The sequence below is a fragment of the Rhamphochromis longiceps genome, linkage group LG3 (assembly GCF_057381845.1).
Source record: "Rhamphochromis longiceps isolate RC_006_pf linkage group LG3, R_longiceps_female_GT1.1, whole genome shotgun sequence".
Classification (NCBI taxonomy): domain Eukaryota; kingdom Metazoa; phylum Chordata; class Actinopteri; order Cichliformes; family Cichlidae; genus Rhamphochromis; species Rhamphochromis longiceps.
In genome coordinates, this window is record NC_140559.1 from 18,863,900 (window position 1) to 18,881,976 (window position 18,077).

At 40.0% G+C, this 18,077-nt stretch overlaps 1 protein-coding gene and 1 long non-coding RNA gene across 4 annotated transcripts; one reads left to right on the forward strand and one right to left on the reverse strand.

Moving 5' to 3' along the window:
- LOC146673279 (uncharacterized) lies at positions 1-8,788 on the reverse strand. Of its 3 annotated transcripts, XM_085401849.1 has the most exons (6): positions 8,647-8,788; positions 3,615-3,860; positions 3,130-3,528; positions 2,880-2,981; positions 1,815-1,899; positions 1-361 (listed from the first exon to the last, which is right to left on the reverse strand). In XM_085401849.1, exons 1-6 carry the CDS (start codon positions 8,666-8,668, stop codon positions 355-357), a joined length of 861 nt encoding a protein of 286 aa, XP_085257975.1. In that variant the 5' UTR covers positions 8,669-8,788; the 3' UTR covers positions 1-354. The 3 variants fall into 3 exon arrangements, with proteins under 3 accessions (XP_085257975.1, XP_085257974.1, XP_085257973.1); XM_085401848.1 differs by having other exon boundaries at positions 1-1,899; XM_085401847.1 differs by lacking the exon at positions 1-361 and having other exon boundaries at positions 1,771-2,981.
- Positions 3,182-11,540, forward strand: LOC146673280 (uncharacterized). Its single transcript, XR_014910518.1, has 3 exons — positions 3,182-3,293; positions 7,828-8,722; positions 8,816-11,540. It is a non-coding gene; the product is annotated as an uncharacterized LOC146673280 (long non-coding RNA).
- The last annotated feature ends 6,537 nt before the right edge of the window (positions 11,541-18,077 follow it).

An 18,077-nucleotide genomic window follows, 5' to 3' on the forward strand; every position in this document is an offset into this window, starting at 1 on the left:
TTCATGAATTTGTAGTTTATCAGACACTACAACACTCAAGTCTGTGTTTTAATCTTATATTACTGAGTGAGACTATATAAATGTTTCCAAGGGGAAGGAACAACAACAGGATACTTGTTGTAAGTTACTGAAGACATAAAACATCTGCATGCCAATAAATTAAGTAACTGATTTCCATTAAGTAGTTCTGCAGCATCAGAGTCTAATTCAGTGATAAAAATACATAAAATCTGTAACATGTGGATGTCCTCTGGTCTGAGGTGCTGGGGGGACCAGTTACAGACCAGCAGCTGGATGTCAGTGGTTGGACTGGTGGACTACTTCAGTGAAGAGTAGACGACGTCTGGCTCTGGTTTAAAGTCTGAACACAAACACACACAATTCAAACAACAGGAAACATGATTACAAGCTTGGTAGTTCAGTCAAGACCTCCAATCTCCACCTCTCTGCATCACACACAGTCCCAGTTCAGACTTTACTGGGAACCAGTTTTAGATACAAATCAGAACGTCCACACTGCTCACACTTTAAACTGCTTCTTCAAATTATTCTAGTGTGGTTTAGTGTTTCTTTCTCTCAGCTTCAGTTCTTACTTTTTGTTTGTCATTAGTCCCCTCTGTGTTCCGTCTGTAGTTTCTCTGCCTCACCTCTCAGTGTTTCATGTCTTACTTCATTTATGCTGCTGTTTCTGATGGTTGTTTGTGTCGATCTTCATTCCTGTTTTACTTTGTCAGTGAGGTTCAGTCTTTGACTGAAAGAGCTGCTCAGCACCCTCACAGACTCATGCAGAGGGAGATGTGGGTTGTTCATGATGTAATACTGAGTGCATACGTGTGTTCTCACTATAGCAAGAGTAAGTATAGATACATCTAGCACAATATATACCTGGATGGTCTACTGATAACCAGCAGTAATGACAGATGTTCTGTAGTTATTCAGTAGTCAACTGGACTGTCAGACATCTTGCTAATATGTTTCAATTTATCTCAAAGTCCTAGTGAAACATTTATGGACTGTATCCTACTGAAGACTAGTAACATTTTGCTCTCTGGGTACAGAAACAGTGCTCTGTTTTTTTTCTCTCAAGCTCAGAGGTTTTACTTTGTAGGTGAACTGTTGTGTGCAGTTTTAGAGAAACAAATAAAAAAAAAAATCTACTGTTTCTTGCAGGTTCAATCAAAAATAGACCCTGCACTATTGTCGGTGTTATTCTATTGCACGTCAACTTCAGCTGCCTGCCTGATGTACCTGCAGGGTTATAAGGAGAGTCACAATTATATGTTGCACCATTTCCTGTATTTGAAGCAACACTACGCTGTTGAAATTCATGCACTATAACTTGTGTTTTCACTGCACAAGTTTATTTTTGTTGAATCTGATTGTGAAGATTTGTGTTCTGTGTTCATTTCCAGCTCTTTATTTTTATTCTTGGACTTGACTAGAGTACCTCTGCATGTTTCACAGTTCAGGGTAATATTTCATTAGCTTACACTGAGCTTTGTTGGAGCCCCTTAGTTCATCCTGTCTAAAACAATCTGTATTAGCTCCTCTCCCTTTAAGGCAACTTTCTACCATGCTTTCTACCTTGCTGCCAATCACTAATAAAAGGTTGAAATAACAGGTGGCTGGAGCATATGTCACTGAGACCATATTAGGTATCGATGATATCATACAAACCCAAGAGTAGAAAAATCATTATATGTTTAGAGCAATCTGCAGCCTGCACTTTTGTTTCTCATGGATTACTTTATTTAAACTTTTCTTAGCTTAGCCTAGCATAATGACGGTAAACAGGGTGAACAGCCCAGCTGTACCTGAGCTTTCTTGTCCTGATGGTTGTTTGTCCATTACTGACATCGTCAGAGCCCACTGCTGGGTAGACCACAGTTGTATCAGTCTCTGTAATATTAAGCATATAAAATTACTGAAGCTACCACTGTTATATTATTACTCAACAGCTGCAAAGTAATTGACAAGATTAGGTGATTAAGCGATTTTTATAATCGGCAGCATTTTTCAGCTTTCCTATGTTAACACCTCTGCTGTGAAACTCATAATGACCAGAAATAACTGACGGCTCATTCTGTGAAAAACAACTGTGGATGACCACAAGGCTGCTATATTCTAATAATACAAATGCACACACTATACCACAAAGCACAAAGCAAAAGGGTTCTCATGAATTGAACGCTAGCATTAGATCTTGTGGTGAGACGTCTAAACCTTAACCTGGTTCACACTAACTGGGGTCATCAACAGGAAGTAGCTGCTGTGGTTTTACATGTATGTTTAAAAATGGTTCAAATGTCTGAGAGGCTGAAAACACAGCTAAAGGTCTATGGACTGTTCAATCTGTGACTTAATTGGCTTCACACTAAGCCAAAAAAAATTATCTTCTCAAGAACTTTCACAGGCACAACTTTCTGAGAAGATGGAATGATCTTCCTGCAGTCCTGACCTCAACCTCACTGAACACTTGTGGAATCAGCTTGTGAGTGCTAGTCATGCCATCATGAACAACACAAACACATACAATCTACATACTTGACTCTGCTGCTCAACTCACAAATTTTCCTTACAAATCTTGTGCCATTTAAGAGAAGAAACAGACTTTCCAACAGTATAAGATTTATTGCCAAGAAGCAATAAATTAGTGTTACAACAAAGAAATCAAAGAGAAAGTTCCTTACTAACGCCCTATTTCTGAAATATCCTCACCCCTACTTTGCAGTGTTCCTTAATTGTAAAGTTGCAAAAAAGTTGTTTTAGAAACAAATCTAACAACTCAGCAGCCATTTGAAACACGTCACATAGTTTTGCAATTATATTTAAAATTTTAAATGTCAACCTCAACCCTTTTGATGGAAACACAGTACTACCTTTGCTTTTTCTGATTGGCTGTTGTTGAGGATCTGATAATTGGATGTAACTGTACATGACATAAGTGATGATGTCATCTTCTCCAGCTTCTTCTTGATCTGCTGAAATGATGCAAAATTAAAAATAATATAAATTAAATATCTAAAAACAGGTTGCATTTAGGAAAGTTGTAACTATAATAATAATGTATGTGACCTTTATTCTACTGAAGAATCTTAAACACGAACAATCAGGAAGTCTGAGTCTCACCTTCAGGTTTCCTGTGAGCACATCGTCTCACCAGCAGAACCAGTAACACCAGTAGAACCACAACACAGGATGATCCAACAGAGGAGACCAACATCATAGAGAGAAGAGGATGAGAGCGTGATGGAGGAAGAGCGATGGAGGTGGAACCAGGAGGAGAGGTGAATGTAGGTGGAGGTGTGGATGTAATGCCTTGAGCAGTTATTGATGGAGATTTGGTGGCAGTGAGTGAATGTGAGCTGGTGGGTGAGGGTGTGATGGTGGGTGGAGTTGTGGTGCTGGATGTATGTATTGAGGTGGGTGAAGATCTGACAGTTGTGGTGGTTTTGGTGGTGGGTGTAGATGTAGTGGTGGATGTAGGTGGAGGTGTGGATGTAGGTGGAGGTGTGGTGGTGTGTTTGCCTAAAATAAAGCAAACACAGTCATTAAGTTGTCGTCACATTGTGAATGTTGAAAGCTGCAGAAACACAGACAGGTGAGTGTGTCACCTGTGACAGTGATCCAGCTGGATGGAGACTCTCCATGACCGCTGATGTCACACTTGTAGAGGCCTTCATCAGACCTGGAAACATGCTGGATGGTCATGTGACCTGTAGGCTGCTTCCTGATGAGGGAGCCATCTTTATAGAAAGCAGCTGGGAGGTTGGAGGGAGTGGTCTTTGTTTTACAGAGCAGAGTGACGTCATCTCCCTCCATCACAGGGAGGACAGGACTCTGCAGGATCACTGATCCACCTCAACACAGAGACAAACTACAGCATTTCATCCATTTACACACAGCTTCATCAACACTAACTCCACACACTCAGCTTACCAGTGTCATACCTTTGTTCCTGGCTCTCCACTCTCTTAGTCTCTGAATGTGTTTCATCCGATGACACTATATGACATTTCATCTTTACTTGATAAAATGGAATTATCTACCTGCCCAAATGACTTTATCCATACAGCATTATTTAAAATCTGTTTTCTTGCTAATGGCCTTGTGTTGTAGAAATACACAGCTCAGAAATTACAGGCATATCTCTAAGATCCCTTTCTTGTGAAAGCTTCTTAAAAACGTGGCCAAACAAATCATTTCTTTTATGGAAAAGCATGACATCTTTGACAAATTTCATTCTGGGTTTATGTGTGCTTCACTCTACAAAAAGTCCTTTACTCAAGGTTTCTAGTGATATTTTGAAGTCGGTTGACTCTGCTGCATCCACTGTAATGGTTATCCTGGAGCTTATTTCTGCCTTTGGCACTGTTGATGACAGTATTTTGATTAACAGGCTCTTAGGTTTTGCTCTAAAGTGGTTTAAATCCTATCTTTCTGGCAGAAAGTTCGGTGTTTTTGCAAACCAGGTGATGCCAGACTCTAAGAGTCTGTTCTGTGGGGTACCACAGGGATCAGTCTTGGGAACAATTCTCTAACCCTTTTTTTTTTGGTATATTTTCACCCTAGGCAAATAATTTGGCAATTTTCTCGTGCGTCTTATCATTTCTTTGCTGACGATATTCAGCTTTACTGTTCTTTTAAGCCAAATTAATATTTAAAGTTGCCCTGCTTGATAAACTGTTTTAGTATTAGCAAACAGTGTGTCTCTGACAACTGCTTGCAGGTGAACTCTGATAAAATAGAAACCCTAATTAATGCCCCTGAAAACTGAATAATTGAAATCAAGCAATACCTTTGTGTACAGGTTCGTCTGGCAAACCAAACCTCAGATGTCACCAGTCTATTATTCAAACAAAGACAAAGACAGACTTCAAATCCATTTGAAAGCCTGAAGCTCAGCCTTGTCCATCCTAGCTGGAAAACTGAAAAACCAGTGTTATTTGTAATCTATCGTCCACCTGTCATGGTCCTGGATCATTTTATCTAAGCGGTTTGAGTTTTATGTGTTTTTGTCATTTTTGTATTATGTTAAGGCTACTTTGTTATTTTAAGTGTTATTTGGTAAGTGCCTGGGTTTTTCAGTTTAGTTTTGGTTTATTGGATTCTGCTTTGGGGTCATATCTTACATGCACACAGCTGGATTCATGACAACACCTGGAGAGATACTTACAGAAATACTCTGTAAGTCTTGTTTTTCAGACTTTATCTGATTTGGTGCTCAGCTTAGATACAATAATTGTTGTCATATGTCAGCAGTGTTGGGTAAGTTACTTTAAAATAGTAACTTAGTTACATTACTAGTTACTTCTCTCAAAAGTAACTTAGTTACTTCAAGTTACTCATTACTTTCAGAGTAACTAGTTACTAGGGAAAGTAACTTTGGTTTTACTCAGAATTCTCTTGTTAATGTGTTTCTTCCATAACTTTGCCAGTCTTCTAGCTTGCTTACTTGCCACAAGTGCACTGTGCCACCTACCAATAGAAAGGAAAAGATAATGTGCATATTTCCACGAGAGAAATCCCACGCCTGGACCGTCATTGACTGCTGCCATGATTCTAGCCTACGTCACAGCGTCATGTGCGCCTTTTACATCCAACACAAAAACTGAAAAAAAATCCCACGCCTGATTCTATCCTAGCCTGCTTTTTACATCCAACACAAAAACTGCAGTCGTGGTGCTTTCGATTGTACTCAGAACTCGGAAATTCTGCCTTCTGAATAGGAAGATGTAGGCAACACCAGACTGCAGATGAGCTGCATACAGGGCTGGACTGGGACAGAAAATCGTCCCGGGCATTTTGACTAGAGACCGGCCCACCATTATAGGAAAAATCATAAAGCCTTTGAATGAAAACAAACGCTGTTGTGACAGTGATGTTCACTGTTTTGATGGTATATATGCATCAATCTATCAATCGTTTGTTGTAAGATTCAGATAATTATTTTTTAAAAGCTAGACATTTTATATGAGAATAAGAAAGAAAAGTATTTCTTTGTGCCCCCCTTTCCCTGTTAATGCCGTACATGCCCCCCTGGCAAAACTTTGCTAGATCCGCCCCTGCACAGTTACCAGCTGTCAGCTACTTAGAAAAGGATCCTGGGGTTATTTGTCTCTCAGAAACTGTTCATAACTTCCCTTCAACTCATTCATGTCACCTAAAAGGTAAACCTGTTTCTCCATCACCTGTTCAGCTCTGATGATCCAGTAAGGACATCTCCTGGTTTCATCTTCATGTTTCCCTCTCACCAGATAACCAAACCGACATCATGACCAGCAGTTTTGCAGCTGTGGCTCCAGCAAACATCAGCTGATACTAGAAATTAATATTAAATAAATTCTAACAACAGCTGATCAAGCTTAAACGTGCTGCTGTTGTTTAGCGCGACATCCGCTGGTTTCCTCTTTCTGGCGCAAAGTGAGCGATAAACAGAGAAAAGCCGATCAGCTGATCATTGATCAGTTTCATGATTGAAGTAGAAACAGGAGAGGGAGGGGGAGAGAATGAAAGAAGAAGAGGCAGCTGTGCAGCAAGACACAGAATAACTCCAGCTTTGTGACTTTTTCATTGTAGCTGAATTACGGGACAAACTCTGTTCCTTTTCACCTCAATAAGAAACGCGTAATATTTTCTCTGAATACCAGACGGGACGGTTGGCAACTCTAATAACTTATGAACAAAATAAAGTTCAACATCATTAACTTCATAGCACCCACCCTAGCTAGCTAGCACGCAGTACGGAAAAAGTCAGAATAACGAAAATAAACTCCACCTAAACTTGGTTTATATCTGACCCAGAGAGACTGCAGGTCATAACTTCTTACCTGAAGTTCACCTGACACTCTCGGACCAGCGGCCGCCTCGGGTCTATTTTCCTTCTGCGTCCCTTTTCCTTCATCCACCTGCTGGCCTCCACCACTTGCTAATGTTACTGAATCTGTGGAAGCTCTGTGATAGCCACCACACGAAGTAACGAGTAACGACCCTATCTAAATCCCAGTAACGACTAACGCGTTCCTGATTTTGGCATAATAACTAGTTACCGTGCTCGTTACTACAATAATAACGTAGTTACTTTAACGCGTTACTTTAACGCGTTACTTAATAACGCGTTAGTCCCAACACTGTATGTCAGTAATAGTTGTCAAACAGCTAATACTGTGAGGAACATTGGAGTCATTTTTGATCTCCTTCAACGCACATATTAAACACATATGTAAGACTGCTTTCTTCCATTTGCGCAACATCTCTAAAGTTAGAAATATCCTGTCTCAGACTGGCGCTGAAAAAGTAGTTCACGCATTTATTACTTCCAGGCTGGATTACTCTAATTCATTAATGTCAGGATGTCCATAAACTCCCTGAAAAGCCTTCAGCTGATCCAAAATGCTTTAGCAAGAGTACTGACAGGGACTAGAAAGAGAGAGCATATTTCTCCTGTTTTGGCTTCCCTTCATTGGCTTCCTGTTAAATCCAGAATTGAATTCAAAATTCTCCTTCTCACATACAAGGTCTTAAATAATCAGGCCCCATCTTATCTTAATGACCTTGTAGTACCATATCACCCTATTAGAGCACTTTGCTCTTGCACTGCAGGCCTACTTGTTGTTCTTAGAGTATTTAAAAGTAGAATGGGAGGGAGAGCCTTCAGTTTTCAGGCCCCTCTTCTGTGGAACCTCCCTTAGTTATGCTGCAACAGACATAAGCTGCTGGGAGATTCCCATGATGCATTTTTTCAGGCACCTTTCTCATTCAACATGTGTTAAAAGACCTTTCTGCATTGAATGACACTTGTTATTAACCTCTGTCTCTCTTCCACAGTACGTCATTCATCATGTCTTCCTTCTCTCACCCCAACCGGTTGCAGCAGATGGCCGGCCCTACCTGAGCCTGGTTCTCCTGGAGGTTCCTTCCTGTTAAAGTCTTTCCTTCCCACTGTCACCAAAGTGCTTGATCATAGGGGGTCGTTTGATTGTTGGGTTTTTATCTGTATGTATTATTGTACGGTCTACTTACAATACAAAGCACCTTGAAGCAACTGTTGTTGTGATTTAGTGGTATATAGATTGAATTGAACTCGGGAGCCATTCTTGTGAATGAATCAGAAACAGTGTTTGTTTGTTTTATTCAACTAATAAATATGTCTAAGTGTCAAACGGTTGTCTCGCAAGCTGAATTAGAGGTTAATTTTTATGCTTTTATTTTATCACAGCTTGATTATTGTAAGAGCTGTTTATGTGTTTGAATAAGATCTTGACCATCTTCAGTCAGCACAAAATGTTGCTTCTGCTAGGCTTTAACAACACAAAAAAGACACTGCACAAAATTCATATAAAAATCTTTGTCCTTACTTTTAAAGCCCTGTGTGGTCAAGCCCCAGCTTATATTTCTGACCTTCTAGAATGCAGCACCTATTCTTGTAGTCGAAGGCTATTAACGGTCCCTGTAACTCATTTTAAGACCAGGGTTGACAAATACTTTAGAGCTGTGGATTCTTTTAAGAATCAACTAAATTCTCATTTATTCAAATTAGCTTTTAACTAGTTTTAGGCTGTATGATGTTATATGTATGCTGTTTTATATTTTTGTTCTCAGTTTTTTTTTTATTGTAAAGCACTTTGCGATTTTTGATCTACTTACCAGTGACTGTGAGGTGAACCATGTTACTGACGGTGCCTTCTCTGGACTCACACCAGTAAACTCCACTGTCAGATGGGTAAGTATATCTGATGTTACAGGAAGAACCAGCTGGTGTTCCCCACCCATCTCCACACTGAGTCCTCTGTTGTTTGCTTGTGTTTCTCCTCAGAGTCCATCCAGCAGAGCTGCCGTCCTCCTCACAGCTCAGAGACACAAAGTCATATTGAAAGAACTGGGAGCTGCTGGGACTCACAGTCAGACGAGCTGTGAGGGTTAAAATGAAAAATTGATTATGTGTTATACTTGATAAAAAGGTCCAAATGGTTTATTGCTTTTATTATTTTATAATTTTCATTCTCAAAACATCAAACCAAACAGATCATATTACATTACATTTTCCATTAACACAATAAATTATATTGGAACTGTACTAAATTCCGTAACATTACAGTTACATTACAACATTAACAGTAACATTACAGTTACAGTTATGGTGTTGCTTGCATTACAAACGTTCTTCAGTTTTCTGCACACCAGGAAAAAAGAAATATGGCGTAGAAACTGAACATTAACAGTGTTGCCTGAAAACTTCTTTGTTTGATCACTTCTTAATGAAATTAATGAAAGCTAGAATAATTGGCCCTAAAAATCTTAGAAATGTGGTATCTAAGCAGATACTTACTGTGGATGGCATTATTCTGACGTCCAGTAACACTGTGAGGAAGGTGTTGTTTTTTTTACAGGATATGTCCTTCAGTGAATATATTAAACTAAAATGTAGCTGTATGCTGCAGCAAGAGCACTGACAGGAATTACAAAGAGAGAGCATATTTCTCCTATGTTAGCTTCTCTTCACTGGCTCCCTGTTAAATCCACAACTGAATTTACAGTGGTGTGAAAAAGCATTCGTGCTCTTTCTAATTTCCTGTTTTTGTATGTTTGTCACACTCACTGTAAATGTTTCAGATGATCAAACACATTTAAATATTAGACAAAGAAAACACAAATGTAGTTTATAAATTAAATTACACCAACGCCACCATGGAAAGAATCCATGCTCAGATGGCCCTGTGTGGAAAAAACGATTAAGTGTGACAAACATACAAAAAAAGGGAAATCAGGTAGGGCACAAAGTGTCATGGTTCTGGGTCATTAGACCCAGCAATGTTTTGTTGTGTGTTATGGTGATTTCTTCGGGGCAGGGATAGCTCAGTAGGTAGAGTGTTGGCCCCATGATCGGAAGGTCGGGGGTTTGATTCCCCTGAACAGCTACCCTGAGGTACCCCTGAGCAAGGTACCGTCCCTACACACTGCCCCCCGGGCGCCCAGTGGCTGCCCACTGCTTCACTGAGTGAATGGGTTAAATGCAGAGAGGGATTTTCCCCACGGGGACCAATAAAGTACACTTTCTTCTTCTTTTAGTTGTAATGTATTGAGCTGGTTTTGCTTCAAAGTTTAGTTATTCTTGATCTATATTTTCTTGTTGCTTTGTCATTCCCCATTTCCTGTCTAAGTCTGTCATGTCCTCTGTCTTCGTTCCTTAGCCAATGCATTTAATATTTAGATATTAAATATTTAGATTTATTAATCTCTGTCCGTCTTCCACAGCATTTCTTTTGTTTTATCTCCCCCAGCTCACCCTAACCAGTTGTGGCAGATGGCTGCCTCTCTCTGAGTTTAGTTTTGCTGAAGGTTTCTTCCCACTTTAAGGGAGGTTTTCACTTCCACTGTCGCCAAAGTGGTTGCTCAAAGGGGGTTGTCTGATTGTTGTGGTTTTCTTTTCATCTTTGTAGAGTTCTCTCTCTCATTATGAAGCATATTGAGCACCTTGATGGTGAGTGTATGTTTCCACAGGCCCCGCTAGTTAAGAGACTTATTCCTCATGATGAGCGAAATCAAGACAGAACATCTTTAACTGGTCTTTAACTCGCTAACGAGGAAAGGCTTTGGTCAGAACCAGGCAGTGGAGCTATGCTCCTCACCTGTCTCTAGCCCAAATACTTTAAAGAGCAGCTGTCCTCACAACCTTTTTAATGACAAACTGTTACAATACACATCACAGCACCTCCCTCCGTAAAACCCCCCTTGGTTGTGAAGACAAGGCCCTATGCGTGTTTATGTGTGTGCACGTGTATGCATGTGCAAGAACTTGTGTTTGTGTGTGACCTCCTGCTCACCAAAAGGATAATAAAATCAGGAAGCAAAATCAAACAGAATCTTCACAAGGGATGTGCTTGTGATAAAACACTACAGCCTCCTCCCAGAACCTTAAGAGGGAGGGGGACAAAGGAATGTCTTGATCCTGTAGTTTGAACTAAAACTTTACAAATTTAAGAAGCACAATGGCAACATTCAACAATCTGACTTAACAGTGAGTGTTGTATTGTGCTGAATTGAATTCACTCCTACGTTAAAATGTCAAACTTTATGTGTTTATAGTCTGATGCAAAAATTGTTCTCCGTAGATTTCACCCGTTTAATACTGTTAGAAGGGTGGGGTTGTTGTTTTTTAATAACTTGCATGTTTGGTGTCTTCTGGCCTTCACGCATAAAGCAGCAGACAGGCAGCCCTCCTTAACTTGTGTCCTCCTGGCGGTTTCTTCCTGAGTATTTCTCTCCCAAATGTTTGCTCAAACGGGGTTGATTGTAAGGATTTTCTTTGTATTATTGTAGAGTCTTTATCTTACAGTATAATGTGCTTTGTGTTTTGACTCTATGGGATTAATATAAAATTGAATTGAAAAAGAAAAAAACAATCAAAGAATGTTTTTTGTTCTTTTAATTTTCCATATTTTTAAAGAATTACATTTTTTCGGCACATTTGTGCTACAGTCAACTAATTTCAGTCCATAGGCAGGATGAAGAGAGTAGTTGTAGTTTTTGTAAACTGTGGAGATATATAGCCAGGAATCCAGAGTAATGTTAAAGCTGAGTGAATGCTGACCCCAGCTCAGCAGCCAGATGCTGAACTTCAACAGGTAACAAACTGATCAGTAGTCAGGCTGCAGCCTCCATTTCTACCTGTTCATGTTTCTACAGAATCACTGTGGTAATCACTTTAAAGTGTCTTTGCACCGGTTTCCATCTTTATTTTGTGTTGTATTTGTACACAAATGCTAAGTGAAATATCACCAATACAAATCACTTAATGTGTCCTCATTAAGTGTATTGGTGTGTGTGGCTGTAGCCTTAGCTTTTATCTTTGTTAAATGGTAATTATGAGGCTGTGTATTTCAGGTCATTTTACAGCATAGGTGTCAAACTCTGGCCGCCTAATTACATTTGGCCCGCGAAGCCATACCAAATTACTATTAGAGCTGGCCTACTGGTATTATACAGCTAATATACAGTGGGGCAAAAAAGTATTTAGTCAGCCACCGATTGTGCAAGTTCCCCCACCTAAAATGATGACAGAGGTCAGTAATTTGCACCAGAGGTACACTTCAACTGTGAGAGACAGAATGTGAAAAAAAAATCCATGAATCCACATGGTAGGATTTGTAAAGAATTTATTCGAAAATAAGTATTTGGTCAATAACAAAAATACAACTCAATACTTTGTAACATAACCTTTGTTGGCAATAACAGAGGTCAAACGTTTACTATAGGTCTTTACCAGGTTTGCACACACAGTAGCTGGTATTTTGGCCCATTCCTCCATGCAGATCTTCTCGAGAGCAGTGAAAAACAGCCCCATAGCATGATGTTTCCACCCCCATGCTTCACAGTAGGTATGGTGTTCTTGGGATGCAACTCAGTATTCTTCTTGAGTTTATACCAAAAAGTTCTGATTTGGTTTCATCTGACCACATGACATTCTCCCAATCCTCTGCTGTATCATCCATGTGCTCTCTGGCAAACTTCAGACGGGCCTGGACATGCACTGGCTTCAGCAGCGGAACACGTCTGGCACTGCGGGATTTGATTCCCTGCCGTTGTAGTGTGTTACTGATGGTGACCTTTGTTACTTTGGTGCCAGCTCTCTGCAGGTCATTCACCAGGTCCCCCCGTGTGGTTCTGGGATCTTTGCTCACCGTTCTCATGATCATTTTGACCCCACGGGATGAGATCTTGCGTGGAGCCCCAGATCGAGGGAGATTATCAGTGGTCTTGTATGTCTTCCATTTTCTGATGATTGCTCCCACAGTTGATTTTTTCACACCAAGCTGCTTGCCTATTGTAGATTCACTCTTCCCAGTCTGGTGCAGGTCTACAATACTTTTCCTGGTGTCCTTCGAAAGCTCTTTGGTCTTGGCCATGGCGGCGTTTGGAGTCTGACTGTTTGAGGCTGTGGACAGGTGTCTTTTATACAGATGATGAGTTCAAACAGGTGCCATTCATACAGGTAACGAGTGGGGGACAGAAAAGCTTCTTACAGAAGACATTACAGGTCTGTGAGAGCCAGAGATTTTCCATGTTTGAGGTGACCAAATACTTATTTTCCACCCTAATTTACGAATAAATTCTTTACAAATCCTACCATGTGGATTCATGGATTTTTTTTTTCACATTCTGTCTCTCACAGTTGAAGTGTACCTCTGGTGCAAATTACTGACCTCTGTCATCATTTTAAGTGGGGGAACTTGCACAATCGGTGGCTGACTAAATACTTTTTTGCCCCACTGTATATATTGTTTGGTATAAAGCTTTGCTTGTTCCATATTCAGTTTTCCAGCAAAACTTATTTGAGTCCATAAGAAAAGATTCATTCTTATATCTGGAGGAAGATTTTTTTTTTCAATAAATATTAACGTTAGCCCGTGACTTTGTTCCAGTTTTGAATTTTGGCCCACTGTGTATTTGAGTTTGACACCCCTGTTTTACAGGGTAACATGGTAATGTATTGAGTATTATAACAAACTACTATCTGTAATGTGTAATGCATACATTTTTTGATTAACAATATCAGGACTGGCAGGCATTTCTAGCTACATTTTATAAAATGACCCAGTGTTGGGAAGGTTACTTTTAAAATGTATTCCACAACAGATTACAGAATATGTGCCCCAAAATGTATTTATAATGTGTTCTGTTATATTACTCAATGAGTATAACGTATTCTGAATGCTCTGGCTCGTAGCCGAAAAGTAGCTTTACTTTGTTGTCTGGGTCAACTTTGCTAGCGAGAGACAGAGAGAGGCGTTGAATGACATGAACACAGTGTACAGTCACCAGATCGAGACCCCTGCATTAGAGTCTCTTATTGCATAAAATAAGTAACTGTATTCTGATTACTACCTTTTTAAACAAGAACCGTAACGGAATACAGTTACTCATATTTTGTATTTTAAATATGTAGCGATACATGTATTCCGTTGCCCACGAATACTGCGCAAGTGCCCTGTACTTATGTGCATTTTGCGGGCAACAAATCAGGTTTTTGCAAGAAACAATGAAACAAGTACTGTAAGTACTTACTGGGTTGTGGGCCGTGTTATGGAGTCACGTAATTTCATCTATTTTCAAACTTCCATGTATTTTAAAGGGAAAGAGATACAGATTGTTCTGTAAATAATTTTTAGTATTGCAGCAACCCGAGTAATTACTGGTTCTGCTTAAGTAATTTTCTGCATAATGGAAGTTTCACTATTAAGTCTGTCTTATATATTATCTATAAAATTAAAACTATCATAATCACTTTTCTTGTTGCAGGGTAGTTGCGCCTTGTTGCCCACAAATTGCATGCAAGTATTGGGTACTTGTGCCTTATTCGCAGGTCGTGTAATAAAGTGTTACCACATTTCTGAGGTTTAAACTGTGACAGAAGAAGGTTACTGACCTTGGTTTGTTGAGCAGCTCAGCAGTGAGATCAGAACTAAAGAGAAATGACACTCAGGTTGATTTGAGTGTCATTTCAAATCAACTCCACACAAACAGCTGACAAACACACAAACTCTCTCTGGTATATCTACTCGTTTTCTATTTGATGACAGGAATATGTTTCAAAAACATTTGGACAACAAAAGATGGGGAAGTGTGTAATAGTAAAACAGAACATCCCATATGTATATTCCTACAGTTTATACTGTTCTAGCTCCTCTATTCAAATTTAATTATTATTTTTTTAAATCTCAGAAACAGCACTGAATGTAATTGTTGTGATCATAAATATGTGCACTGACTACACTGTTCATATAATACAACATGTCCTCTACTCCTAAAAGAAACCACAGTACACTCATGTGTCCACTGTGCAGCTGTGTTGATATGAGTGAATGATTTGATCTTTTCACTGCCTGCTGTGTTTCCTCGACTCCTGAGCAAAGATAAAGAGTCAGTTCAGACCTGCAGTTGGTCCTCGTGGTGTTTGAACTTGAATTCAGCCTGATTTGTTTTTCATGTCTTCTCCTCCATCATCAGTTATCAGGAGAGCAGACAGTCAAAGTACAAGAATTCAAACAAACACAGAGATTCTACTTACAGAGCAGACACAGCACAGATGTTTCCTTCATCGTCCTTCTCACTCATTTGACCTTTTTTTCATTTCTGTCACTGACACCAAGTAAAGCCCGCCCTCTTCCTCTGAGCACCAGCTTTCTATTGGTTCAAATAGAGTTAGTGGTTAGTGTGTGTGTGTGTGTGTGTGTGTGTGTGTGTGTGTGTGTGTGTGTGTGTGTGTGTGTGTGTGTGTGTGTGTGTGTGTGTGTGTGTACGTCCCCCTCAGTGAGAGAGGCAGATATGAGCTGAAACACAGGAATCAAACCAGGGACGCTGCTGTTATGGAGCTGAACTGGAACCATTCAGACACTGAGGCCCTCTGAACACATTTTAATTACAGCTGTGCAGAGACACACTGATGACTGACTGGAACACTGTGATTCACATTTTACATGAACACCATCCTCACACATGTTTATATATGGCCACTAGAGGGAGATGTTTCACTATAAATACTGTAGGACAAGAGAGGCATTATGGACAAAAACATCACATCCCCCATTTTATTTACAATATAATATTTATTTAAAATGTTCTGATTGTTCAAATATGTTATTTTTTTATTGTTGTAAAATAATGTGTGCCCCAGTCTCCAATAAGACAGTACTGGAAGGGTAGTTATTCCTCCGTTACCACATAAAAGGGAGTATCTCCTGAAATGAGCAGCTCTCACAGTAGTAAACAAGCCCGGCCACTAACCATAATGCAGTGCCTAACAAGAGCTGTGTGAGACTATGTACAAAGGTGTAACAATGTACTATGTCTATACATTTGCAGGTAAGCAGATACAAGAGAGTAAATAACTTGAGCTGTGTTTAAAGATAAGTCAACGGGGTTACAGAGAATGTAGGAAAGTTGTCCGTTAACCCCCTTTATGTGTCATTAGTATATATTCATTGGTAGCAATAACCTTGAAGCTAACAATTAGCAGCTAGAGCTAATTCGCCAGTATGAGTTGAAAACTCGTGGCATTGTCGTTTGATCTACACCTGTATCGGCTGTAATCTCAGTGGATGAAGACTGGCTATCACACTATCTTTTGTTTATGTTTATTTTACTTATGTACTACTGACAATACAATTTAATTATTTTATTTATACAAATCACAACAAGAATCACCTCAAGGCGCTTTATATTGTAAGGTAAAGACCCGGTAAAGACCGTACAGTAATACATCATGGATACAAGTAACTCATTGGAACATTTTTGTCATTTCTGTAATTTGTGTTTCCTCCTTTCTCGTGCATGTTCACTGGAAATCACTCAAGATAATTGGAGCAATAGGTGTGGTGACTCCCAAGCTAGGGGGTTCCCAGGAACAATATCGGAAATTTCTATAAGAGCTAAGATACTTCACATGACCCTCAAGGTCTCAGGCCTCTGGTAGAGGACCCAAGCTTGAAGGAAAGACCCTCCGCAGAGGTGAGAAAAGGGAAATAGACCCCAGCTTCTGTGGATCTTGTGCTCAGAGCTTTTTCCTGCCCTGCCATGATTAGTGCCTCCCTTTCAGTCCAGCTACTGGTAGAACTTCTGGATACCACTTCTTCTATCTGACCAAAGGGTGCAGCAAGAGTACTGACAGGGACGAGAAAGTAACACTGGAGGAACCTTGGAGTCATTTTTGACCAGGATATGTCCTTCAATGCACATATTAAACAAATACGTGAGACTGCTTGTTGGGTTTAAGTCAACCCTACTGATGAACAGAAACTGTTACTGAAAGCAACCACACAGACACCAGTGTATGTTTCACTTGCAAGGGGAGCATCAAGGAGGGCAGTGTTGCCACTCGCCTGTCCAAGTAACTCCAATTCCTGCATGTCCGCCTCACTCTTTAATTGATAAAAGAGGTTACACACAACTCAGTTAACCACGTGACAGTTTTTGGCCATGTCACCCACATCACTTTGCTGCAACAGAATATAGTTAGTGAATGTATTAGCAATCATTGTACTCATCATTTATCTTATACATGGTGAAATGCATTCTTCAGACAGACAAAACAATGTCAACTGTACAAAAGACATTATCTGATAAATCCACAAGAGCACACAGGTCTCCCCTTGGCGGTTTGTCTCTCTTAACCTTTATCTGCCAGATTATGTACATTATTTTGCAAGCTTGCTCCTGTATTGAGCCAAATCTGTTGAGCACCTCGTACACCCCTGTAGCCTTCCTCAATGTTACTGCAGGATCACTTTCCAGCTTTTCCACATTTCACTGTTGTTCACAATCTCCTCATGATGATCTGTAGGAAGCCAAGTGGTACAGCCCTCTGCCTTAATAGAACAGAACAGTCTGGTTTCTATTCAGTTCAATTCAGTTCAATTCAATTTTATTTATACAGCACCAAATCACAACAACAGTTGCCTCAAGGCACTTTTATGTTGTACAGTAGATCGTACTTTAATAGATACAGACAAAAACCCAACAATCATATGACCCCCTATGAGCAAGCACTTTGGCGACAGTGGGAAGGAAAAACTCCCTTTTAACAGAAAGAAACATCCAGCAGAACCAGGCTCAGGGAGGGGCGGGGCCATCGGCTGTCTGTTACCCACCAACTCGATAGCTAACCGGGGGTTCAAGGGTCACTCGAGCCGGTGAGAACAGCTAACTCCCGGCTAGTGATGGAATTTCCGGCTCTTTTGGCTCGGCTCACTAAAAAGAGCCGGCTCTTTCGGCTCCCAACCGGCTCTTCAGGTTGTTTTGTTGCTTTAATTAATTTATTATTAACAACAATATAAAATTATGCACAAAAGGAATTACTAATGTTAAAAAAATTGGTTTTATTTATATATGTTTATATATAAATATATACAGTGGCCCCTAGAGACAATGCACATACAAACTCCAAAGCATGTAAAAACTCCAGAACACATTTCTAGCGTTAACTGAACTTCCAAAAAAGAGCTACCTAGATCAATTGTGGGCCACTGTCCGCAGTGTTGGGAAATCCATACCAGGCTGGAACGAGTCAAGGTAGGTGAGCA